The sequence below is a fragment of the Colias croceus genome, chromosome 20 (genome assembly GCF_905220415.1).
Source record: "Colias croceus chromosome 20, ilColCroc2.1".
NCBI classification, from domain to species: domain Eukaryota; kingdom Metazoa; phylum Arthropoda; class Insecta; order Lepidoptera; family Pieridae; genus Colias; species Colias croceus.
In genome coordinates this window covers 545,446-573,212 of record NC_059556.1, presented here as the reverse complement: position 1 = coordinate 573,212, position 27,767 = coordinate 545,446, and the positions used below count along the sequence as shown (strand labels likewise).

Sequence of the window (27,767 nt, the reverse complement as noted above, 5' to 3'; positions counted from 1 at the left end):
GCTTTAATCGAGTCGCATATTAAGTTGGCATACTCATAATCGAGTTTCCATCGCTGGTTTCCGAGTTTCATACAACGCAAAATTCGACGGCTCTCTGAAACGGCGCGAGATAGGTGGGGGGTGTAGAACTAAAAAATGATCAGGAAGATGGGGTGCTACCAGGGCAATCGAGAAATTTCAAATTGGACGCAATTTTTTTTCAAAAAATGGCCAATTTTTCAAAGCAAGATGGTGGCGCCGGTTCCGTCACGATCGGTCTGAAAATTGACTTCTGTGCTCTGATTGGTCAGATTTACAAAACTGCATACTCAGAATTTCTCTCCGACCCCCGGTTTTCATTTTCCATACATCACGAAATTCAACGGCTCTCTGAACTGGTGGCACTTAGGTTGGGGTCACCAAGGTAAAAAATGTTTACAAACTTGTTCCGCTTCCAGGCACATAAAAATTTTTGCTAAAAAGCGAAATTTTTTTTTTCGAAAATTTTGTATGGAAATTTCCATAGTAGGAAGGGTAATTGAATAGCATCGGCAAAAGACGGCACCGCGGGCTGCTTGCTGCCCGCGCACCGCGCAACTTCGAGGGTTGACAGCCTCCCGGAGTAGAAAATATTTATTAACTTTTGAACTACCGCACGAGCCAAGCGAGCGAAGCGAGCGAGTCACGGCAGCGGCCAGCGTAAATATTCAAATAGGTAGCGAGGAGCGAAGCGACGAGCGTGTTAGGTTAACTTTTGAACTACTTACCGCACGAGCCAAGCGAGCGAAGCGAGCGAGTCGCGTCAACGGCCGGCCTAAATATTCAAATAGGTAGCGAGGAGCGAAGCGACGAGCGTGTTAGGTTAACTTATGAACTACCTACCGCACGAGCCAAGCGAGCGAAGCGAGCGAGTTGCGGCAGCGGCCGGCCTAAATATTCAAATAGGTAGCGAGGAGCGAAGCGACGAGCGTGTTAGGTTAACTCTTGAACAGTTTATTATGAAAAGTCACTGCCCGCTATCGATAAGACGTTTCAAAAATTTAACAACATTTGAATAAGTAATTTATAAGCAGTTTCGACTGACTGTAGAATCGCTGTTAGCAGATGTTACAAATGGAAAGGAAATTCGAATGCATTTTCAAATGACTGAAGATTTCTGCCCTGGGATGAGCCGCGAGCTGCTTGCAGCTCGCGCACCACGCAACCTCGAAGGTGGACAGCCCCCCGGAATAGAAAATATTTGAATGGGGAATTTATAAGCATTACCGACTGACTGTAGAATCGCTGTTAGGAGATGTAACAAATGGATAGGAAATTCGAATGCATTTTCAAATGACTGAAGATTTCTGCCCTGGGATGCTTCGCGGGCTGCTTGCAGCCCGCGCACTACGCTCCCTCGAAGGTGGACAGCCTCCCGGAGTGTAAAATACTTGAATGGGGAATTTATAATCATTAACGACTGACTGTAGAATCGCTGTTAGCAGATAAAAGCAAATTGACGGGGAATTTTAATGCATTTTCAAATGACTGAAGATTTCTGTCCTGGGATGCTTCGCGGGCTGCTTGCAGCCCGCGCACTACGCTCTCTCGAAGGTGGACAGCCTCCCGGAGTGGAAAATACTTGAATGGGGAATTTATAAGCAATACCGACTGACTGTGAGATCGCTGTTAGCAGAAAATTACAAATGGACTGGGAATTCTAACACATTTTCTAATGACTGCCCTATTGCTTCAACCCAGGGGCAAAAGGGGCCCGCGGGCTGCTTGCAGCCCGCGCACAACGCACCAGCTAGTTTTATTTTATTTTTATTTTTATTTTTATTTTTATATACTATAAAGCTACACTACCACTCACTGACATCGGGTTTCTCGGAAACTACGCGGAAAGTTGGGGGGATTTCGACGTGATCGTGTAGAGGTGCGCCGAGTGACCACCGGAAAAATATTGACATCTCCAACACCCTGGACAAGAGAGTGGACCCCTGGAGGTGCGCAAAAACGGTGATACCTGGAGGGGGGGTGTCTGAACAAAAAATGCTCAGAACTGGTGGCGATTACCAGGGGAGGTGGAAAAATGGGGATTTTCGCGAAAACAAGATGGCCGCCGTACTTTGCCAAAATCGCCGTTTATGAATCCTTACGTCTCAAATTTGGCACACGTGCTCTATTCGAGCCGGCGAATCGATCGGTGCCCCGTTCGAGTGGCTCCGGGCCCCCGTTTCCAACTTCCATACAACGTAAACTCCAACGGCCCGCGGAAACGGTGCGAGTTGGGTGGGGGGTCCCGGAACTAATAATGATCACCACCCTGGGACGCTACCAGGGAGCCGTAGTGGGACGCTCGATTTTGGAATTTTTCCATTTTTGGCGCAAACATAAAAACGTAAATTTAGCCGAGGTGGCGCAACGCGGAAACACACTCTCACCACGTTTGTACTCGCCCAGCTCCCAGGATATCCAGAAAAATCCGAAATCTTGAACTTTCTCACAGCCCGCGGAGACGGTCAACGGCCCGCGCAAACGGTAGCAGCTACATCTGGGGTGATCGAACTAAACTTGTAGTAGACCTCGAGCAATTACCACAGAGTGCGAAAAAAATTCAAAATGGCGGAAAAAATGGCCGCCGCCATACAAATTCTAAAACGGCCATCGCTGGTCCGATCGCGCTGAAACTTGGCACAGGGGCTTTAATCGAGCCGCAAATTAAGTTGGCATACTCATTCTTGAGTTTCCACCGCTGGTTTCCGAGTTTCATACAACGGGAAATTCGACGGCTCTCCGAAACGGCGCAAGATAGGTGGGGGGTGTAGAACTAAAATATGATCAGGAAGATGGGGCGCTACCAGGGCAATGGAGAAATTTTAAATTGGACGTAATTTTTTTTTCAAAAATGGTCGATTTTTCGAGGCAAGATGGTGGCGCCGGTTACTTTACGATCGGTCTAAAAATTGACTTCTGTGCTTTGATCGGCCAGATTTACAAAACTGCATACTCAGAATTTCTCTCCGACCCCCGGTTTCCATTTTCCATACATCACGAAATTCAACGGCTCTCTGAACTGGTGGCACCTAGGTTGGGGTCACCGAAGTAAAAAATGTTTAAAAACTTGGTCCGCTTCCAGGCATATAACAATTTTTGCTAAAAAGCGAAATTTTTTTTTTCGAAAATTTTGTATGGAAATTTCCATAGTAGGAAGGGTGATTGAAAAGCAACGGCAAAGAACGGCGCCGCGGGCTGCTTGCTGCCCGCGCACCGCACTACTTCGAGGGTTGACAGCCTCCCGGAGTAGAAAATATTTATTAACTTTTGAACTACCGCACGAGCCAGTCGAGCGAAGCGAGCGAGTCACGGCAGCGGCCAGCGTAAATATTCAAATAGGTAGCGAGGAGCGGAGCGACGAGCGTGTTAGGTTAACTTTTGAACTACTTACCGCACGAGCCAAGCGAGCGAAGCGAGCGAGTCGCGTCAACGGCCGGCCTAAATATTCAAATAGGTAGCGAGGAGCGAAGCGACGAGCGTGTTAGGTTAACTTATGAACTACCTATCGCACGAGCCAAGCGAGCGAAGCGAGCGAGTTGCGGCAGCGGCCGGCCTAAATATTCAAATAGGTAGCGAGGAGCGAAGCGACGAGCGTGTTAGGTTAACTTATGAACTACCTATCGCACGAGCCAAGCGAGCGAAGCGAGCGAGTTGCGGCAGCGGCCGGCCTAAATATTCAAATAGGTAGCGAGGAGCGAAGCGACGAGCGTGTTAGGTTAACTCTTGAACAGTTTATTATGAAAAGTCACTGCCCGCTATCGATAAGACGTTTCAAAAATTTTACCAATATTTAAATAAGTAATTTATAAGCAGTTTAGGTAGCGTGGAGCGAAGCGACGAGCGTGTAAGGTTAACTTTTGAACTACCACACGAGCCATGCGAGCGAAGCGAGCGAGTCACGACAGCGGCCGGCCTAAATATTCAAATAGGTAGCGAGGAGCGAAGCGACGAGCGTGTTTGGTTAACTTTTGAACTACCTATCGCACGAGCCAAGCGAGCGAAGCGAGCGAGTCGCGGCAGCGGCCGGCCTAAATATTCAAATAGGTAGCGAGGAGCGAAGCGACGAGCGTGTTAGGTTAACTCTTGAACAGTTTATTATGAAAAGTCACTGCCCGCTATCGATAAGACGTTTCAAAAATTTAACAACATTTGAATAAGTAATTTATAAGCAGTTTCGACTGACTGTAGAATCGCTGTTAGCAGATGTTACAAATGGAAAGGAAATTCGAATGAATTTTAAAATGACTTAAGATTTCTGCCCTGGGATGAGCCGCGAGCTGCTTGCAGCTCGCGCACCACGCACCCTCGAAGGTGGACAGCCCCCCGGAAGAGAAAATATTTTAATGGGGAATTTATAAGTACTTACGATTTACTGTGGAATCGCTGTTAGCAGATTGACGGGGAATTTTAACGCATTTTCTAATGACTGAAGATTTTTGTCCCTGGGATGTACCGCGGGCTGCTTGCAGCCCGCGCACCACGCACCCTCGATGGTGGATAGCCCCCCGGAATAGAAAATATTTGAATGGGGAATTTATAAGCAGTTTCGACTGACTGTAGAATCGCTGTTAGCAGATGTTACAAATGGAAAGGAAATTCGAATGCATTTTCAAATGACTGAAGATTTCTGCCCTGGGATGAGCCGCGAGCTGCTTGCAGCTCGCGCACCACGCACCCTCGAAGGTGAACCGCCCCCCGGAATAGAAAATACTTGAATGGGGAATTTATAAGCATTACCGACTGACTGTAGAATCGCTGTTAGCAGATGTAACAAATGGACAGAAAATTCGAATTTATTTTCAAATGACTGCCCTTTTGCTTCAACTCAGGGGCAAAAGAGGCTCGCGGGTTGCTTGCAGCCCGCGCACAACGCACCCTCGAAGGTCGACAGCATTCCAGAATAGAAAATATTTGAATTGGGAATTTATAAGCACTTCCGATTGACTGTGGAATCGCTGTTATCAGAAAATTACAAATGGACTGGGAATTCTAACACATTTTCTAATGACTGCCCTATTGCTTCAACCCAGGGGCAAAAGGGGCTCGCGGGCTGCTTGCAGCCCGCGCACAACGCACCAGCTAGTATATGTTTATAAAACTCAAAGGGATGGTTTCATTTATTCTGGATGCTTTCACTGCTTTATATATTTACCGATAATGAGCCCAATAATCTAACAAGTAGTGCAACTATACCACTCCTAGCTCGGTGATATATTTCCTAGGTCTATTATAAATTGAAAAATAATAAAATAGCGTTTGTTTGTTCAAGTGACACTGCTATAAACATAAATCCTATGTGCATTGTAAACTTTTCAACGCATATGAGAAAAATAATTATAAATGACCAAATTAATGTTATTTTCAGACGTGCAACCCCCAGCGAAAGACAGAGTGCCGTGGAGGAAGACAGAAGAGAACGAAGAGATGAGACGGCTCAGAAGGCAACGATCGCGGCCGCAGATAGAATCTCCCCAACCGCTAGTCTCCATCTCCGAAGAAGAGAAACGAAAGTTACCAGACATCACCGTGACCGACGCGAAACTCGACAAAAATGATAGAATTGAAATCGACTCGGACAATATAGAGACGCCGCCCGTCCATAGAAAGCTATTCAACCCACCGCAAGAGAAAGAACCCTGCAGACGCCTCCAGACACCTAAAATAATCGAGAAAAACACAGAAATGAAAGATCTGTGTCAAGAAATATTGGGTGATGGACAATTTGACAGATTTTCAGCAGCGAGAAGAACGAGGAGATATAAACGAAGCACAGAAGCGAGCTCGCCTGAGGAAGAGAAGAAGGAAGTTGTTGGCGAACTAGTCGCGGAGACGCAAGTTATACGTCCTTCTAAACTAGAAGTGCAAACCTCATACGCAATTGAAACTCCCAAAGAAGTAGCAAAACCAGTCGAACAAGTAGTTAAAGATGAAAAGGAAAGCCGGCTGAAACGGTGGCAAGATAGATTAAAAAACCAAAGCACAGACAAAACGCCGGTTAAAGAGAAGCTCCCGTACTCTAGAATGAGGCGGCAAACTTCAATCAACCAAGAGGACGTGCAAAAGGCGATACGGGAGTTAAAATCCCCAACAGAAAGTCCAACCGGTGTTTGGTCGAGAAACGCGTACAGAAGATCGATGAACGCTAAAGTCGAAACGAAAAAAGAAGAACGAACAACATCTCCACGGATACCAAAAGTGAAAAGCGAGCACGAACTGAACGATGAAGGTTTTGAAGAAACGCAGAGTTTAAATTCAGAGAGCGCATCACAGGGCGCGTCCTCCGGCTGTAACCTTGAGTGCGAATCGCCGATCCCCAAGAAATCGCCGGACATTCCAAAGAAAATCCCAGCCAAAGATGTTAAAATTCCGCCCCGGACGCCGTTGAATCGGTCGTTTTCGAACCGAGCCAGTTCCCTGCGCGTCGAGAGGTCTACATCGAGAGCATCATTAAGGAGCTCCAGGAGTTCTTTAAATAGTTCTGCTTCAGTAGCGACTGTGAAGAGAGCACCAGTAGCTCCTAAACCAGTACCGAAACCGATCACAAAGCCGATATCACGAATGCCAGCTTCCAGATCTTCTTCTAGTGGCAGTTCGATCGCATCCAGGCCCCCAGTAAAAACTCCAAATAGAACATCGAATTTCATGCGACCAACCCAGGCATCTAAAATCAGGGGCTCCACCCCCCAACCGAACGTTAAAAACGTAAAATAACGCGTTCGAATGACAAAGACTTATGGTGTTACACAAATATTTTTTCCAAGTTCGTCGCGGCGAACAGATAAAAAATATGTTGAGTTGGACATCGACCCGCCATTTTGGCATTATTAGTATTTTAGATTAACCATTATTATTGGAGGCTTCAGATATATGGTGCTACGAATCTCAACGATCATCTGAAGGTTTCAATGACTGATATATTAGTTTAAGTTTAACTAAGATCTGTTTTTAATCGATCCCGTACGGTTTATATTTTGTATTATTAAATTAAATCATGAGGAAATGTGTATCGACGTCTATTATGGAGTCTTTCTTATTTTTTATAGACGATAATACTGTTTACTTTCACGATAAAGACAAAATATTTTATTTTACTGACTCCTAAATTTTGTGTCATACTTTCTTCCATGTGTAATCCAAAAAATATTTTATATGAATTATTGTGCCACGGTTATAGTACGGGTATAGCATAGAAAAACCAGTGAATTTATTTTGGAAAAATGATTCCCAAAATATAATTTTGGAGGGGGAAAAGAAAAATACGTTTTATTGAGAGCAATATTGGTATTTTTATTTCTTAGTTAAAAAATACAATTTTCCAGTAATAATATTTTATTATACAACAAAATCTAATCAGCATTTCCGCGGAAGTCGATTTAATAATTTATTGACAAAAATAAATAAAAATAAAACGTATTTTTTTACAATAATCGATTACCATTTAAATTAAAATAAAACGTGCCTTCAGCATATGCTTCTACACCTCCGTCCACGGAATTTCAAAATTTTCTATTATTATTCACGTTTTTATATTTCCCATATACGCACAAACACACACGATCTGATAACTAGGTATATCTTAAAATACGTCACAAAAATCGAATCTGTGTGATACATTTATGCAATAATTTTGACAAATGCAAGAATTACAGTTGTGCATCTCACTCTAACTTGTATAAAATATAGGCATGAAAAGAGATAGCATGACTTTGAAATGGTAAATGTTATCACACAGGTTACAAAGGTTCTAATAAAATAAATGTAAGATTAACACAAATTTATTGTATGTGTTTTAACTTGATACAATAAAGTTTATATACGACTATTTTTGTTTCATTTCAACCATACTAAAATCTCAATCATTTTATTATAATAGTTTCATCCATTCTCAAAAATAAACATTAGTGTTTTTACACTATTATATGATAATCACAACAAATGCATTCGACATTCAAACATAACACACGCAAATAACTTTACATGTAAAGAATTTAGAATCAATATGAAAACTATAATTTTTAAACACAATCAACTTTAAATTGGATAAAAATAGTCACATAAACTTAAATTAAAACTACGATAATAAATTCGCATATAATATTCCAATTAACATCTATTTTCATAACAATCCTTCATCAACTAGCTCTATAACAAGGTCGGCCATTTTCTTTCTGCACGCCGCGTTTGAAGTCCACACTGGCTTGACACATTCGTGAGATGGAGTTATTTCACTCTCCTAGAAAAATATTAGGATAGTAGGTCGAAAAAGACAAATATTACCTAATTAATAAAGTATTCAGGAATCCTATAAAAACTCTATTTTGGATTAAGAGCCGATTTTCTTACAACACATAATTTTGATGAAAAGTAGAATTATGGTTAGGTATATAGAATTTATTTAAAAACTTATTTGATTTTGCAGATTGTACCTATTTACACAAATGCTACCTATTTATTACAAAATTTGATAATCGATACATATCGCACCTTCGGTAGAACAAGGGCACAATTACAGTTTTTGCAATTTTACAGGAGAGCCATTTTAAGATATTTGTAGTACTTAATGTGGTCTAGCTATGATAATAATTTTTTTATGGTTGTTCTGCTTTGTATGACATAAACTATATACTATATTCTTTTAGGTGTATCGTTTACAAATATTAAAAACTGCTAGTTTTTTTTTAATAATATTTTTTTCTTAAGTAGGTGTACATTTGTGCCCTTGTTCCACCAACAAGAAAATTAATTTGTAAATATGGCCATATCTAAAGCTTTAAGTTAATAATTTTGGAATGATAATAACGTGTTTTTTTGTATAAATGTTTTATTTTCTTAAACACTTTAGAAAGCCGCAGTACTTTATCACAAAAATAGAGATCAAAACTTACTAATCAGCCATTACACATCTTCAACAATCTGAAACTATTATGTTTCCTAGCAAAATTCTTTGGAATCGCTTTAAAAATTGGAATAATATTATATTAAGATAACAGAACAAGAAAGAATCATAATTCAATTCCTTGACATTAAATAATTCCTCCTTTTTCGTGGCATTTTTTATAAGGCTTATGTATTCTGCCGGAGTGCATATTGATATTGGGCCAGCTTTTTTTGCACGTTTTACATTCCAGAATGGACGGCATCGGCTTTATGCTGGGTCCCCTAATTTATGTATGATCGATTTTATAGGCAATATGTTCACAGCAAAATAATACATTCCAAAAACAAATTTGAAAAAGAAAAATAATTATTTACGAATAAATATCTTACTAATATTATTATTTATTATGTAAACTCGAAAGTTTTTGAGGATAGATTTGTGGGTGTGAGGGTATGTTTGTTGTATTTTGATTGGCAGTCCTATCGTTTAAATTTCTGAAAAACTAACTTGTTTTTTTGCTCTCTACAGCAATTATCGGAATAAAATGTTACTTTTAAGACCATGGAGTATAACAAATCTTGGACAGACAAGGGCACAATTGTCTGAACGACTTTGTCCTCCCAATTTTTAAATCGTAAACTAGGCATAAGTGTGACAGATATGGCCTTGTCGTTCCAGAAATCAAAAACATTATAGGGCATATTTACATAAACGACGTTAGCGCTCCAAGTGACAGCTAGCTCAGTCCCCGCCGATGGCACAACTAACCAATGAGACTTTGTCTCGCCAAGAGAGAAACAAAATAGCGCCAAAATGACAACGCCAGTATTTCAATCTGGCTGTTTTTTGTAGGAATTAAACGAATGTCTTTGTCCCTCCAGTTGAAAGGGCCTTTTTAAAGCATTTCTGCATATTTAAGTCATTTTGGCAATTTATGACAATTATGCCCTTGTTCTACCGAAGGTGCGATATAATATGTACCTACTTCACTTAAAACACTAAAACATAATGTTGCCTAATGCCTTAAAATTTTAAAATTACCTTGGCTTGATATAAGTTGGGTGCCTCATCACTATCGCAAGTCATAATGGGATACATATCCAACGCAATGCCGAGACCGAAGCGACTGCTCTCTCGGAACTCTTCTTGGATCCTATAAAATTAAACAGTTCAAATGTTAATAATTACCTACAATGTTTAGTATGTAGCTAAAAAAATGATTGAATTTGCTTTTTGATTTAATTGAATGACTAGGCCGAACGTTGAATTAATAAGCGTCATTCAACGTCTAACTAGTTAGCGGATTGTAATAATTATAAACATTTATTATAATCCGTTTAGGTACGTTGAAAAAAAGTACTTACCTAGTGTACTTTTTTTCAACGGCGACTGCGACATAGATACACACTTATACACTTTTAACATACTACGTGTTTTATCACATATACAAACGTTTTTACTTGTACCTTTAAAATATATTCAAAAATACTCACATAGACGCAAGCGTATCTCTATCCAGGGCATGTTCCCCGCTCATCTCCGTTACTCTAGCGTGCAGCTCCTCCGTGTAGTACTCCAGCAGTGACGTCATGTGCTCTGCCCGCTGCTGACGGTCCAGGCACAGATACAGGAGGAAGGCCAGGTCCAGGGCGGGGGACGAGTAGCGGGCCAGCTGGAAGTCTACTATGTACATCTGTGAAATTGTAGTGGTAGTTGGTTATTCGTCAAAAGGAACGATATGCGTATTTTACGGTTACGGTTTTACGGTTAAGTTACGGTTTTGATACGGTTAGGTCTGGTATTTCAGATCGTATTTTATTTATCTTTCAAACTTAAATAACCAACTTTTATAATTAAATCATAATATAAGTTATAAAAAATACCTTGTTGTGAATAAAATAAGTAATAAAAAATACCTTGTTTTAACAAAATCGGCGGGTTTACCATGGTGTTTTAATTTTTAAGCAGTATTATTTCCACTATGGGATAGAGCCTGTCATTTTCCGAACCCATACTTACTTCAGCAATATCGCCATTAACATATCGGAACAGCAAATTATTAGTCCAGCAGTCGCCATGGCAGATGACAGCCAGCGGTTCTCGTGGCGCCACCATGTCAACCATGGTCTGGAAGAAGGTGTCTTCGCTGCAGAAGCTCTTGAACCTGGCCAGGTACTTCTCTCTGTCAGGGCAGTCCTGCAGCTCCTGTTCTACCATGGCTATGGCGTTCTGAATGGCTTCGGTGTAATAGCTTCTGTAGTATTCTTCGTTTTCGGATAGGAAGAATACTGTAAGTAATCGACGGGTTTTTGTTGATCAAAATTAAGCGGTTTAGAATGAATATTGCGAATAGTTAAAAGGTGCGTGTCGCCGAGAGTTAGAAATAGTTTGGAAAATCCAAAAGTGCACGCCTCATAATCTCATCCTTTACAATAAAATTGATTATTTATAAAGAGTACACTATAAATATAAAAAAGAAATAAAATAAAACATTTGGAAAAGTAAAGAAAGCGGTACCGTTATAATTGAGCTATTTTTCTTGTGGCCCCACCTAGATGTGAAACTGCGCAGGTTTAAGGGACTGACTACTTACCAACTTTATTTTTTTAAACCTTGGCTTATAGTATAAAGAATCGAGTTTATAATGGTGAATTTTGAGTACACTAAAAATATAAAAATAAAATAAAAATAAAATAAAGAATATAATATATAGATATACTAAAATTATGGAGAACAGTCGATATTTTTTTTTCTTGTTTATTTAATAACAATTAAACCACATCGAATCAGACCCTGAAAAATGAAAGGGTTCTATTCCTGAGCATACTCAAGCGTAAGAGAAAAAAAAAGACTCGATTAGTAAAGTATTTCGGTCGCTATCGTGTTAACAAGAAAATCCTCCGCACATACAGACACACGGACGTCCAAGACAGAACTTTTTTAAACTGTTTTTTAACTAGTTTAAATAACAAAAATGACATCAAAAATATCATGAATGTTAAAAATAGTGTTTTTTCTTAATATGTGTGTGTATGTATTAGCTTACAAGTGCAATGTATGATACATACCTAAAGACATTTTAAGTTTGAAAAATCAGATGTTTTGCGCGAAGTGACAGTAGTACCCACCTCAACGCTTCGCTTAAGAGGCGTGCAAAACCGTTTGTTTTTAATCTGACTCGCGAATTTGCAAACTTCCGAAAAATTGTAATCCGTAAGATAAGCGCACACGCTATTTATCCATAGAAATTATAATTAATATATTTTATTTTAATGGTTTTTAAAAGAATTCGCCTACTTGAAAACTAGTGAATACTCCATAAAAACAACAACTAATCAATGCTTCGTTATGTAAACTGGTATATTTTATCACCATTCACCAGATAGTTAATTAAATCAATCTCACCTTCTGAAATCCCATCCTGTATGTTCAACAGCTCATAAAAACCCTCGGGATTGTAACACTTCATAGCGAGAGACAAAGCGTGGAAATGGGATAAATGCTTCAGAACAAAATAGCATTGTTCTACCGTCAGACCCTGTCTCCTGTCCGGCATCACAAAACCTAGTTCCTTTAGGTCTTTTAGGATTACTAGATCGTTCTGTGCCAAAAAACACTTAGGTATAGCTTTGAACGGATGCGCTAGATTCCATTGATCTTGAAATGCAGAAAGGGAAGGCCATATTTTGTTGTAAAATGCCACTTCGTTGCAGAAAAGCTCGTCGCTTTTGAACGCTTCTCGACGTAAAATACTTTCTGGCAGGCATTTGTAGATGATGGAGCCGGTCCACGGTTGTTTTTCTTCGGTGTCTGGGTTTCTGTGGCCCTTTAGAGTGATCCGATATACCATTGAAGTATAGTTGTCACCCCGTTTTGATCCGGGGGCTCCCTGGGAAAATAAATTAGGGGATATATATATAGAAAATTATTTTTAAGGCCCGTTGCTTCCTGATGTACGTGCAGTTTAGATTATCTGTAAGTTACGATAACTTATGAATGAAAATCAGCGTATCAAGTACTTAAGTAGACAATATTAGCTAAGCGTGTAAAAAACTAATGAATTGATTGAATTGATCAGTTTACTAATACAAGTCTCATATTCCTAGAAATATTAACTATTTATTTATGGGGACGGCGCGTACGCAGTCCCCACTACCAAAAATTACGCGTCCGAGTTATCCACATTAGGGATAATCGCAGAGGTCAACCCCGCCGCAGTGCAATGGCGGGGCCTCGCTCTGGGGGAACCGCCTTCCTGATCACGGTGTCCCCTACGCCAGGTAAGTATGCTTTCGACAGCGCTCCAGGGGGTTGTCATTCTTTGGGAAAAAATTTCTATAGCGCGAACTATACACCCTATTTACACTCATAACGACATCTATTTTTTGCAAAACTAAAATGGGTTAGACCGTTTTATTATAATAAGTAGTTAAATTTAATTCATGGATCGCACTCTAGTTTGTTTCAATAATTATTATATAATTATTCATTCGTTCATTCAAATATGGCTCAGTCGAAAACGATAAAAAATATATGTTTTAAATAATTTAAAATAATAAACAAAAAATAAGATCACATCTTCAATAATTATTTTATTCAAAATGCAAAACGAAAAAAATCACGATAAATTTTGCTTAAAAATCATATTTTCAAAGAAAATTATTTATAATTACACTGATACAACAATGATGTAGATGATATTAAATTAATTAATAAAAAGTCAGAATAAATATTACACATGAACGGAAAACTATAAAGTTATTATATATACAGTATGAAATATTATAATTTATTGAATAATAAATTTTACTTACTTCATACTCTTCAATAGAGACATCAGGGTACTCTGCTTTCAGTAAATCCTGTAGGAATGGTAGTGTGATCGTTGACATATCGGCTGTTTCTAGGACATCGACTACTGCCTAGGGAATCGGCTCTGATTGTAATGATTTTTACTGATATAATCATTGTTCGGCAGTGATAGGGGAGTAGGGAATCTACGCTTTTTAATGTAGTGATTTTTTGTGGGAATTTTATTTAATTATTATTTTTTTCTTGTATTTTTACTCGTTTAAAGATGTTTTGTATAGTTTTTGTATGTACAAATCAACATTGTTGAATTTATTTTAAATCGAATCTTAAGTATCATAGTTAGTTTTAAAGTATTTCGTTTATTACATAGTCCTACGCGTTCGAAGTTTTTAGCCCAGGATTGTTGTTACCTGGCATAGAGGGCACTGGGCAGGGGACTTATAAACAGCTTTTATTATTTAACTAAGGTCTGTCAGCGCGGGATCTTAGACCATGATATATTTATGTAAATAATTCGTAGTTTCATAAACAACGACAATCAACCGTATTATTAATACAAACGAGACAGTGTTGACGTGGTGTTGACCATTTTTTCAAATTTTGTTTCCCTTGTATAGATTCCTTCATTCTACGTTTTAAGCTCCAGTTGATCGACGGAACGATCGATAGATATCGTTGTATACAATATAGATGGCGTGCACAAATTAATTCTTTTGCAAAAAATAGATGTCACTAAGAGTGTAAATAGGGTTTGTAGTTCGCGCTATAGAAATTTTTTCCCAAAGAATGACAACCCCCTGGAGCGCTGCCGAAAGCATACTTACCTGGCGTAGGGGACACCGTGATCAGGAAGGCGGTTCCCCCAGAGCGAGGCCCCGCCATTGCACTGCGGCGGGGTTGACCTCTGCGATTATCCCTAATGTGGATAACTCGGACGCGTAATTTTTGGTAGTGGGGACTGCGTACGCGCCGTCCCCCCATATAACTGAATAATAAGACTTTGTCGTCAAGTAGTAAGTACTAAGTAATGTACAGTAAATTGACTCATTATTGATACAGTGATTAATTATTAAGATTAAAATACGATAATTCTTAACCTAATGTAATACCACAGACTAATAATAATATACTAGGTAATACCTACTAAAATAAATGCATGTTGCATTTTCCTGTGATTAAATCAACATCATAATTCAAACTTTGTAATAAATGTTAAATATTATGTCACTCTTAAAACATATTTCAATAAAATATGTGTATCTATTGACATAATATTATAATATAAAATAAATTAAATAGGTGATTAAGTAAAGATTGATTAAATTGTTCATCAAGTTAAGTACATAATTCTATCAACAATAAAAAAATTTGGAATGCTTTTATAGACCCAAATCCCAATAGTCCATGAGAAGTAACCGAATCATGGCTACTCTAAACATGGGGTTATATATTATATTATTGAATTGCAACAGGCAGTGGGGTCCGTATATTGGATAATGAGTCGGGTGTATAGTTGCGATGCATGGGTAAATATATGCGCTTATGTAACACTGTATAAATAAGAAGTACAACAATGCACAGCATATCTTTTAATATTTTTATCATGTTTGTTAGTTTTTTGAAGATTCGTAGTAATTTTGAATACAAATTCAGTGTAAATTCGAATTCGACGCTAATAATTGTTAATTATGTAGAGTAAGTGTAATTATTAAAAGTAATTCTTCGTCGTAGATTGTCATATATTGTTACTTATTTATTAGGTACATAGGTAACGTGGTTAAATGAGCAACTTCTGCGTTTTTTTTTATTAATGATGAAATTATATAAAAAATACAATAATCTTATAAGATAACATTTAAAATTGGAATACTATAATCTAAAAATTAAATCCGATCTGATTTTAACATGCTTACTGCTTAGTGATATTTATGTAACTATGAAAATTAATTCATTTTTAAATTATTGTTTCAATTAGTATCCAAATACAATTATTAAAGATGGTTTGTACCAGTTTGGACGCAAATTAGTTTGAATTGGGAATGAAAATGTATAAGTATCACAAATTTTATCGTGATATTGAAAGAAATACTTATTAAATACATCTTAAATTAAAAAAATAATGTACAAGATAAATTTATATGTATATATATTAACTAGGCTGAATATTCTTGATCGAAATAAAATTTGGTTTACGAACGAAAATTTGGCGGTTGACATTTGACATTTTAATTTTGATTTCTGACAGTTGGATTTAATCATGATTTAATTTTTGATTCTGTCCTTCTGTCGACTTCGATTTTTCGCCGTTCTTGCTTGTATTTCTTGATTTGTGCTTTTATTTCTTAACGTTGAGTAAATATTGAGATAATAACGTATTTCATAAGTGAACATTCATAGTAAATTTTAATAGAATTCATTCAAAATGCCTGTGGATCAAATACAATATTCAGAAAGGTACAGCGATGACATCTATGAATATAGGTAAGAAAAATGAGTTTATTCAATTAAAATACGTTATATGTGATTATAAGTTAATGTAATTAATGATTACATAAGTATGGGTTTCCGATTAGGCTATATCGCAACCCTCAACTATAGGAAACATTTTCTCGAATTCTTTAAATCTTATGGCATATTAAAAGCGTGAAATACTCATTACAACATATGTTACAATTATTGTAATATCTATTTGCACCTATTTGATGAGGTTTTCACGCATACATTTAGTTATGTAATTAATCCATGCAATATTGAAGTTCATCTAAGATGTTTAAAACATTTCTTAACTCCTTCCTTAATTAACTGTACCTACTCGTTAGAACATAGGGGCACAATAGCTGAAAAAATTAATATCCTTAGTGGTCTCAACTCAAAAACTAAATTTTTAACCTAGCCAATAAAATTTCTAATTACATTTTTAATATTTGTGTTCCAGGCATGTAATTCTGCCTCCAGACATCGCCCGCCTAGTTCCCAAATCCCACCTCATGACGGAGACAGAATGGCGGAATCTCGGTGTCCAGCAGAGCCCTGGCTGGCTCCACTTCATGGTGCACAACCCTGAACCTCACGTCCTACTCTTTAGGAGACCCAGAAGTGATATACCTGCTCCAGTCAACGGCTTAGATTCTAATACTAGTTCCACAGTACGAGTATGATTAGAAATAATTTATTATTTATTGTCCAGTCATATTGCATTCTTTAAAAGTTGTTTGTTATGATTGTGGTCATACTGCTTAATCTAAGTTGTAAATTCAAAGTTTTGTACAGTAAAAATATGTTGTTCTTTAACTAAATGAATAGACCAATAAGTCAAAATTTGGGTTACAAAACAATGTATAATATAACAATGTATAATGTATAATCAAGTACATATTTGTACATATTTGTGAAGAAAATCATTGACAAGAAGCTACTGGGAAGTTCCTCAAGGAAAAAAGACAATGTTTAAACTTTAAACAACATGACTTCAACATGTGACTTCAGCCTATGGCCTTTTGAGCCATTAAGATAATATTTTAGTGAAAAAGCAACAGATGTTGTCTTGTTTCATAAACTATTGGATTTATTAATCGAAATTATAATTAATTAACTTACTGAAATACTAAGAAAAATGACTGGTTAGTTGTATGTTAAAATATTCATTGTTATGTTTCTGCGTTGGAGCAATGAAAATATTTATAATGTTTTGTATAACAAGTTACTTTAGATAGATGTATATTATACTAAATGTATTGCAAAGAAAGTTAACAAGCCTACTGTATACTTAATTGCTGTTATTTTAGAAGATAACTGTTATGATTCAAATTTTAATCAAGCTAAATTGGTGAATTTTTAACAAATGTAAATTAATTTTTAATAATTGTAATCATTTTAATAATGTACAAACAGTAAGCAGTTACTATCTATGTATATTATTTTTATTCTTAATGTTGAGTAGTTTCAAACTGAAATATAACAGGACTCTGTTTCAGTAATATTCACATTCACAGGTGATATTACTGAAACAGAGTCTTAAAAATCTCTATTAAAATGTGGCATTTAATATTCTAATATGCTATTGGTGTCTGACGGGGCATTTAGATTAAATGAGCAAATTCTCATTCTAACCCTGCTATGTCAAATTCTTTTAGTGTAAACAGGTGTAGAGCATTATTTCGTTGTTCTTAGAGCATTCGAAAAGACAAAAGTCTAAGCAATGTTCTAATACTGAAGAACACTGAATACGCGTTTTCGTTTACACTAAAAGATCACGAAAGAATTCTCTTGCTCTAGCTCCTCTTATGTTTGTTTGGTCTAAATGCACTGACATAATATATTAATTTAATTTAGTGAAAAAGAATTTAGTACTATTTGTACATAAATATAACATCATTATAATTTTTATTTGTCAAAAATTATTATGTTATTAGGCTTCTAGATATATTGTATATATAATAGTAAATATGGACATTATCTAAATGAAAATGATTGATTTTGGCTTTGTACTAGTACAAATTGTTTATTTTTATTGATGGTTATTAGAGATTCATGGAATATAAAACACAAGAGAGTGTTACTGATTTCTTATATTTTATTACCTACACATTAATTTAGTTCTGTTTTTATGACATTCCTAAAAACAATTTTTGAATTTTTAGAATTTTTCTCAATTCAAAACATTTTTTTATCTAAGTATTGCAGAATAATTTTTATTACAGTACACATTTGGCCTAAAAAAACGGCATTATTATAATATTTCCTCCTGTGTTTTATATTCTTTGATAAATTGTAATTGAATTTTGCATTTACTTTTATTGTATAATATGATAGGTATTCATTTTTATATTCTATACTCGGTAATGCCATAATAACTTTTCTCTTATCACTATGTATGTACTTTGGTAGATGTGATCATATTGTTAAATCAATGTAATACAACAAAATGCCTAGTGCCTTGATTAAGCTGCATGCAACTTGTGATTTATGTACTAGCTACTGAAAATAATATTTAATAAGTTGTGAATTAATATTGTATATTTTATTTACAAGTTAAATGTTCAACGTAGGTAGTCTATTAAGTTTTTCAAAACAAGATATTGATACCCAAAGAATTTTGTATTGTAAAGCTTTATCAATAAACCAATAACTAAAAATACTTTTTCTTTTTTATTTATTCATTTATCCATTTATCCCTTATCTTAATGAGTTTCACCTATATAGATATTAATTAATTATGAAGTAGGATCAATACAGAGTAATGCATGTTTTGTTCGATCATTCAACAAAAAATTAGCAAAATTGCTTTTGCCGAGCGATCTTAATTTACCTTACCGCTTACGAAGCTTACATCTATTGAATTTAAAAAAAATGATATTATCAATGAAGCGGATATGGATTTATTGCCTATTTTTTAATATTTCGATTTTTATATTATCTTAATTGTGGCCTAAATTTCCACTAGACGAGAAACCAGATATGAAAATTAAGGACTCCTTGCAATAACGAACAAGGGTTAATTCATAGAATATAAAGATACTGGTTTCTGCTGATAACGATAACTTATATTGCTTTTACGTAGGAAAATTAATATAAAAATTGCATTGCGTTTTGCCCCACAGGCCACAGCCGCGTGATAAAACGCATAACATGCAAACAATAACAGCGCCATCTATTAGAATTTATAAAAAAATGTTTGTGTTTAAAAATGCATCAAGACGCATCATAATTATTGCATCTTCCCATGGTTCCTACGTGGGTTGGAATAAAAAGTTTGAACATGGTAAAAATAGCAAGGCAACGACGGAGGGAGGGTTGTACATAGTATTAAGCGCGTCACACACGGTGAAGATACTATAATATTTTATCCAATCCAGCCATCCTGTTACAAATGACCCACAAAATTTCGGGTCATTTGTAACAGGATGGCGGTTCTACAGGGGTACGCAATGACAAAAAGAAAAATGATGGTCAGAACGCTGATACCTACCGGATACCTTAAGATACTACTTATAATTATAACGTTTTATATTAGAGAATCTTAACATAAAATATTATAGTATCTTCACGGTTCACCGTGTGTGACGCGCTTTATAATAATTATGTCCAAGCAAGCAAGGCTTTTTGAGTTTTTTGCGAGCAGACGCACAGACAGTCAGCAGGTAACTTTTTATAAAAATTAATAGAATCGTCACGAATTGTATGTTTTGGAGGCTACGGTATTTTTTCTTTTATTTATCATAATTTGTTATTTTTTTAAATATGTTTTGCTGTAGAAAGTCACACGTACAATAAATCCATGTAACTACGAACATACACAAAATATAATCTTGTTGAAAAACACGAATTGTTAGGTATGTAGTTATTAACACCGACAGGTGGCGTTGTCCTTCGTTTTAGAGTACTGTCTATATTGTAAGTACTGTCTATATTGTATTGTAGTAATTGCTTGCCCCGCTCTGCTTATTTAGTTTGCAATATAAAAACATTTACAAAAAATACCCTAATCAAACGGACACAAGCATAGTACTACTAAAATCTGTTCAGCCGTTCTTGTTTGAGTTATTAATTTAGTGGTGTAACGATTAATTTAATCTTTTTAAAATATGTAATATTATCTAGACAGATGCTCTTGGTGCTATAATCAAATAAAGTTTTTCTGATTTAAATGAGTAGGTTTGGGTGAAAATAAAAAGACAGTATTCACTATGCAGAATGTTTATTTGGATTTAACATCTAAAACATTATAAACACAGTAAAATATACAAATAAATGCGAAAGTAGTAGTACTTTATATAATTGCCAAAGAGTTAAATTTTCTCATAACGAAAGGGGACACTAATCGTCCTTTATGTTAAACAAATATAATAAAATTATTAACAATATATTAGTGTAGATTTAATATTTTTCGTTTGTTAAGTAATAATAAATTGTGCTTTTCGTTCTCTTAAAATCTATATTAGCCAAATTAAATCACTAAACTTTCGTAAAATGGAACGGAAATTTCATAGTTGCCAGTCGAAACAAAGAGCTGCCAAAACTCGGCATCGATAAACAAACGGTAATGGCGTCAGAGAAACGGCGGCGATACAAAGGGTACAATATTGTAAACGCCACGATACATTCTGATTAATTATAAAAGAATTTACAATCCGTAACAGAAGCCATTTCGTTCCTGCCATTACACAAATACGAAAAATTCAAAACAACAATCGTGATATGGTAAAATCGGAAGTCCTTATTGTAAAATTAGTTTTAACAGTCACTTAACATTCGTATAAAAGTCATCTCTCCAATATAATCTTATCTAAAAAGGTAGGCGTCATCTTAAATATAGACACACGATATAAAAGGTCCGGAGACACAAGGGCGAGCGGCGCTAGGAAGGGCGCGTGACGTCACGCGGCACTACGGGACAAACCAATCCTCTAATTACAAGCTGGATTATTCATATTTCATCATCTAAATACATATTTCCGATATATGATAACGTACACAATAATATGCGCTTAACATGCTCCATATTCATTTGGCTACATCTATAACTACTGCGAAAACTTTAACGAATTCATTAACTACGGCCGCACTCCGGTGACCGGTGGCATAATATACGCAGAAAACGGTGTAACTATAACGATTCGCTTCCGATGCGTTAGGCCCTCGACCGGTTTCTACCGGTCCGCGTCAAAATGTCTCAAAACTGGTTATTTAAAGCTAAAATTGTGATTATATTAAAGCTTAGCTCTCTGTCGACGGCGACGCGAAGTTTCGCGCCGACATCGATGTCGAATGCGTTCCGTTTCACGTGTCACACGATTACACAATACGCGCCGGTGTTTACACAGCAAAAATGATATGACAATTTACAAGAAGTGATATGATTATACAATGAAGATTGTACTACTAGATATGTACTTAAACGATAATATTTTTAACAAGTTATGAAAAATTTGGTACAATTTTAAATGTATAAATGCTCCGTACAAATGTCTTTTTCGTTGTTTACGCTCGCTCTGGCAGCGCTGTTGGCACGAGGCATAAGTTTTTTGTGAAATAAAAAGGTAAAGAGGAAAATGACTCAATCACGACACGTACTGCAACAACGGGATGCCCTTATTAATACAATAAGCGTTGCATACGATAATCGTTTGTACGAACCCTCGCTATCGCCAAATAATCAGGAAGCGCCTGATCGACCTGCGACCGATCCCGTAAGGATCAAATGCCCAAAGCGGTGGAAAGCTCGGTTCGGTTGTGGAATGTTGTGAGATTAGCTTTTGTATAACGACGATTCAAATAAGAATAGGATCGACTCGGCGCCATCTTGTGACGTCGTTGACGTTGACATTGACGTTAATAATCTAAGTAGAGTAATAACGTTTGTATTTAATTTTGTTTATGTCAGGAAAAATAAAGTAATCCGTTTTGACATGCAAAAATGATTTTTCAAATCACATTTATCACGAAATTGATAAACACGTCTTTCCTATTTTTATTTGTTTCGCACAGTAAAGGTTCAGTGTGCAGGCATTGTTAGTGATGAGTCGAAAATTAGTAGGAACTGTGAATATAAAATATTATTGTGTTGATTGATATAAAAAAGTGGAACTGTCTTTGGTCCAAGTTGCAACAGTGCTGCCAGAGCTGTACAAGGGAAACCGTGCTAATTGGCAACATTAGCGAGCACCATAGCGCGTTGTCGATGGTCTTATTTATTAACCATAGAATATATTAGTTTATTTATGGTTTTCTTCAGGTTTCCCGTTGGTGTATTGTGGGGGTGCGTTTTGCTGATCTTCCGTCATCACTGACACTAGTTCTTCTACCGCTTTACCAAGATCATCTGTAAATAATATTTATAGATTAATATTTATTTTTTTATTTGAATTATTGAAATTTAAAAAAAATTTGCTATGTAGTATGACGATTCTGTAAGTAGTTTTTACAGAATAGATAACGGATGAAATTCTAGAGTAACTCAGTTAAATAATGATTTAATCAATGTGATTCTATTATTATAAATGATGAAAATAAAGATGAATAATTTATATGATTTAAAATAGTAAACAAAACGATCAGCTTATTATTCAAATATGTTTTATTGGATTATGTATGAAGATGTATTAACAAAAAAATATGAATGTTTTAAAATGTAGTGTAGTGTCTATTAATAATATTACCTCAAGGTATGCGTCCTGTGTTTGAGAGCATGAACATAAAAACTCTGTTAATATTTTATTACGACGTAAATAAAAACAACATGTCGTGCTCCATGCAAACACAATAACTACACTAATAATTGTGAAATCTATAAAACTGCAAATAAACGACTCCAATCTAAGCTAGGAGGAAGCGAAAACCAAAAAAAACCACAACAACAACAAAAACTATCTATCAACAAGTGTCGATTGCTGCTCGAAGTTCGGAATTAAATAAGGAATAAAGGATAAAAATATACTATATGTTATATATAATATACGTTATAATGGACATTTGGATTTTTCATGAGAAATAGTTCAATAATAAACTTTGAATATAAAGCGTGTTTTACACGTTTAACGAATTTAATGAAATGGTCTCATGAATAGTGTAGAAATTGGTTAAAGAACATTTTGCTAATTGATTTTTAAACAAGTTTAATGATGGATATTACTATCAATGTGCTATTATTTAAACGGGAGACAATGAACGATCGCTAAAAATAAATTAAAAACAATTGAATAAGTTAAGAAAAAAAAATGAACTTTGAATTAGTTAAGGGATTATTTGTTAATTTGTATTTCAGGTAGCTCGGCTTTGTAATACTATACTCTGATGCGTTTGACGAATTATCTCTCGAGAGGAAATAATTAACCAAATTTGCACCTGGTTCCCGGACTATTAACAATGTCAAAAAAAAACAGGGAACATTCGAGCAGCACACCCGTCTGTATGTCAGTATGGAACATTCGAGCAGCACACACGTCTGTCTGTCTGTATGTCTGTGGGGATGGCGCACCTGCGCAGTGCATGAGCGAGTGCAGCGCGTGCGGCGGCGGCGGGGGCCGCTCCAGCGCGTCGCGCTCGCGCCCGCGCGCCCCGTCTGCCGCGCACACACACACACACACACGTTACTCATTATTTGGTTTTTTTCGGTATGAACTAGTTTGCTTTTTTTTTTGAGGGGATTTGTTTTGTGCCAGTGGCATATGTCAGTTCTTGACAGACAATAGGGTGTTTTTATGACGGTGACAATAACTAATAATTAGTTTCAATTAGACAATTATTGTCTATTGTTAGTGTCGATATGTGAACATTTCTTTGTGCTAATGACAAATCCAAAAAGACACTTTAATAAATAAATCTGAGAAATACTTAAGACAGAATACTAAAATTAAAATTATTTCACTAACGATTTTAACAACGACCCTATCTACAAATGTGTCAATATTTTTACACAACGTCATTATAATAAAATCAATTATAAATATATTATATAATTATTATAAATAGTACTTAATAATATATTCTGTGTAATAAGTGTATATTATATAACAAAATTTCCGTTATAATACCCTGGTTAACATTAATTAAAATTAACCAAATAAATACATACTAGCATGTCCATCATGGTAAAGTCCATTGTGCATTTTGGCGGGCGAGTCCGTGGCCAGCTGTGATGCGGTCACCGAGCGCGTCTGCAGTGTGCCCGTGCGACCCGCCGGCGAGCCTTGCGTTGGCTGCAATTTGGTAAAAAAACATTAAAATGATGAAATAAAAATGTATAATATATTCACACCTTATACTGATACTAATTGTAGCGACAACTATTATTAGTTACCAAAGTAAGTATAGTAATTAATTTAAAAAATATCTTAAGATTAATATATATGTATATGTCTGTAACATTAAAAAATGACAGATGAATCATTTAACGAAAAAAAAAACAACAATTATCGAAATGAAAGAATGGTTTCCTAATTTAGAAATCAATGGAAAATATTAGTGAATTTAATGTCTTTATTAGCACATAGTATCATAACCGTGTAAACAATTTATCGTTTAAACTACTATATAAATAATCAAAAACCAATATTCATTCTACATAGAACGATATTCAATTAAATATAAAATAAATTTACATCAAGCGTTCTACACAGTACCTCGTCAAGCAAGCGTCTAAGTCTTTGCAGTTGCGCTTCAAGTTGTCTATTGTGTTCCTCAAGGATCTGCATTCGGGCCTCCAGTCTTCCTTTGTGTTGACGGAGGAGACGAGCTTCCGCCATCATGTCCTGGAGGTAGATTTAATTTATGTGTAAATAAGGATTAAGTTTTTATTAAAAGTGAAATAAATTTTGAACGATTATTGATAAAAATGGGAGGTACAGGAATGGTGGTAGTTTATTACAATCAATTGTGATGGTAGTTTGGTACAATCAAACGGTCAACCTGAAGTTATGCATAGAGAAGTTAAATTTTCATATTGGTATCAATTACAATTTAAGATGTGTTCGAGTCAAGTTAAATGGTTCTGTCTTCTGATAGTTTATTCGAGCTTAAATCATTTTTTAATTGTTAGCGTTGTTGATTTTGATATAGATAATTCTATAGGTACACATAAATGTATATTTATTACCTGATCGACAGGTGCATTCCTATTCTCGTTGACGTTGAGCTGCTCCTCAGGCGTGGAGCCCGGCGTCTGCTTGGCCTTCAGCCGCTCGTACTCAGCTTGCAGACTTGCGTTTTCTTCCTCTAGCTCCCTGGAAATGTATGGTGTTGAATTAGAATTTATTTTAGACAAATGTTTTTAGTTCGATTTCGACGTTTTGTGGTCATATAAGTTTAAAGTGGTATGGTTAAAAAATACTGTCGTGTCTTTAACCTGTTAAAATGTGTTTGACAGTGAATGCATTAATTTAATTGTTCTATAATCTGTGTGTAATGTTTGCTTAGCCCCTTTCTCCGATGGATATTATCTAAAAATGAACGTTTGTTTGCATGTTATGATGATCTTCAGCGAAGTGCGCGATCTCACGAAGGTTGTGTGAAGTCTCGTGTCCCCAAGTGGGGTAAGGGGCAGATGATACATACATCTGTTTCACTGATCGATTTTTTTCTTTAGGGACAAGTAAGTGATCAGCCTTCTGTGTCCTACCAGACCGAGACATTTTTTTTCTTCGTCTCCACGGGGAATCGAACCCAGGACCCCTCGGTGCTACGCTCACGCGTCAACCACTGTACCAAGGAGGCGGTTAAAGGTTGGGGGGTCCAATTTTTGCACTATAGTCCTTTCCACCTAAGATGATTTCTGTGACACATCGATTTTTGACACGTGTAGAGATGTCTGTACTGAAATCATATCAATTGTTTCCGATAATCGATAATATTTTATATGGAAATGAAATCGATTTGAATAATGTACCAAAATTAGTTTTTTCGGCATTTCGCCATCAATTAACTAAGGAAACTTAGCAAACAACAGCAACAAAAAGTCAACAATTATAACAATTAGTAACAATAGCAGAATACCACGGAAAGTATCAATATAAAAATGCAACTTGTATACAAGGCTGACGCACTCCTACAGACGATTGACTCGATTGACAAACGATCACAAGATGGGCGCCGATTATATGATTTTCCAACTCTATGATTTTTCAACGATCCATTTCATGTACACAAGTTGCGTAGGTATTATATTTTTGTGTTATTTTATTTTATTTTTCATTATATTAAACTAAACAATACTGTTTTTGATTTATAAGCTTAAGATGTCTCATTTTTATATTTTTGGTATTAATGCCGCCATAAAATAAAAATATTATGCACTAAAATTATTTTGGCGTTTTAAATATAAAATACGTAATTCGGAACACGATGAAGTGTCACAGGAATCATCATAGCTGAAAAGGACTATAGCATTGGCATTGACCACAGTACTGCAGAGCAACACGCACCGGATCATGGCCTCCAGCTCGTGGCGTTGCTCGCGGTGTATGATGGAGACGACCTGCACGGGCGAGCGCGGGGCTTCCTCGCCGTCAGCTCCACCGTTCAGCGACGCGCAGTACTGAGCGATCAGCTGGTGCTCCTCGTCGCTGCAAATTCAACTTTATTTAATACGGCTCGAAGGATCAAATTAGATCAGCTGGCGAGCATCGAGAGGAAGAACTGAATGTATTCTAGACGACTGACTAGCTTAAATAACTAAAAAATATGCAGATCCGACTCGAAGGACCAACAATAAAGGTAAGATCCGGCTCGAAGGACCAAGTGGTATTAATTTATATTTTTTGGTTTTATGACATTCAAATGCTTTATAAATATAAATTTATAAAGAATAGAAAAAAGTGTAATTATGGTGGTATTGTTCGTTATTATATCAAGTGGTATTATTCAAAAATTGACACTCAATTTTCGAATTCAACTGTTTCATAATTATTGACTAATGAAATAACTTTAACACGTAATAAATGGAAATTTATTGAGTTAAACAATAATTATAAAAAAATGTCATCATTGGCAAAAATTCAATCAGTTACTAATTAAAAAAACTTAGTACCAAAAGTTTAAAAATGAATTTAACTACCTATACTATCACAAATAGTTCACGGATAGACGATTATCAACTAGACACACAGATAATAAATAAAAGTTAATTATCTCACCTATCCGGTGTATCAGCAGGTCGTGCGCCGAGTTCCACTTGCGCAAGTCGTGTCGCGTAGAGCTCGAGACGCGAGTGCATGTCGTCCGCACTCGCAGTGCCCGCTCCGTGCTGCGGGGAGGGGGCCGGGGATTCTAATGCGTCACCTGTGGAGAGATTTTTATAATATAGATTTTATTTATTTATTCGAGATGGTTTTACGTTTTGGTGACTCTTGATGATGATCGCTGGAATGATGATGATAGTGGTAATAGTGATAACGATAGTGTTTATCACCACTATAAACACTACAGCGGTAAAGAAAAAGAAAAAGAAATTATATCATAAGTGGTGATAGAGATTATAGCAGAAGTAAATTATTACTACTACTAAGTAGTGATGAAAGTAAAAGTAGACATAGTGGAAGAAATGATAGTGATGATGGTGATGATG

At 36.2% G+C, this 27,767-nt stretch overlaps 4 protein-coding genes and 2 non-coding genes across 7 annotated transcripts in view; 3 read left to right on the top strand and 3 right to left on the bottom strand.

The window, feature by feature from the left end:
• Nucleotides 1-7,838, top strand: part of LOC123700941 (inverted formin-2) — a 90,899-nt gene extending 83,061 nt beyond the window's left edge. For both annotated transcript variants that reach the window (XM_045648322.1, XM_045648321.1), the window contains one exon: nt 5,384-7,838. In XM_045648322.1, the coding sequence (XP_045504278.1) occupies nt 5,384-6,729 (1,346 nt within the window). In that variant the 3' untranslated portion in view covers nt 6,730-7,838. The remainder of the gene's footprint in view (nt 1-5,383) is intronic.
• On the bottom strand, nt 7,778-13,838 carry LOC123700942. Its single transcript, XM_045648323.1, has 6 exons — nt 13,711-13,838; nt 12,302-12,785; nt 10,916-11,184; nt 10,390-10,589; nt 9,938-10,049; nt 7,778-8,251 (listed from the first exon to the last, which is right to left on the bottom strand). The coding sequence occupies exons 1-6, from the start codon at nt 13,786-13,788 to the stop codon at nt 8,135-8,137; spliced, it is 1,260 nt and encodes a 419-aa protein (XP_045504279.1). The 5' UTR covers nt 13,789-13,838; the 3' UTR covers nt 7,778-8,134.
• Nucleotides 13,022-13,184, bottom strand: LOC123701109. Its single transcript, XR_006752683.1, has one exon. It is a non-coding gene; the product is annotated as a U1 spliceosomal RNA (small nuclear RNA).
• A 686-nt stretch (nt 13,839-14,524) lies between the features above and the next one.
• LOC123701110 lies at nt 14,525-14,686 on the top strand. Its single transcript, XR_006752684.1, has one exon. It is a non-coding gene; the product is annotated as a U1 spliceosomal RNA (small nuclear RNA).
• Nucleotides 14,687-16,001: 1,315 nt separating this feature from the next.
• On the top strand, nt 16,002-17,047 carry LOC123700948 (cyclin-dependent kinases regulatory subunit-like). The gene is made up of 2 exons (XM_045648330.1): nt 16,002-16,189; nt 16,644-17,047. The coding sequence occupies exons 1-2, from the start codon at nt 16,131-16,133 to the stop codon at nt 16,864-16,866; spliced, it is 282 nt and encodes a 93-aa protein (XP_045504286.1). The 5' UTR covers nt 16,002-16,130; the 3' UTR covers nt 16,867-17,047.
• A 3,341-nt stretch (nt 17,048-20,388) lies between these two features.
• LOC123701008 (dystrophin-like) overlaps nt 20,389-27,767 on the bottom strand; it is a 335,833-nt gene continuing 328,454 nt past the window's right edge. The window contains exons 23-28 of the mRNA XM_045648414.1: nt 27,337-27,481; nt 26,626-26,766; nt 25,302-25,428; nt 24,829-24,957; nt 24,282-24,405; nt 20,389-22,529 (exon numbers count right to left, since the gene is read on the bottom strand). Coding sequence (XP_045504370.1) covers nt 22,423-22,529; nt 24,282-24,405; nt 24,829-24,957; nt 25,302-25,428; nt 26,626-26,766; nt 27,337-27,481 — 773 coding nt within the window. The 3' untranslated portion in view covers nt 20,389-22,422. The remainder of the gene's footprint in view (nt 22,530-24,281; nt 24,406-24,828; nt 24,958-25,301; nt 25,429-26,625; nt 26,767-27,336; nt 27,482-27,767) is intronic.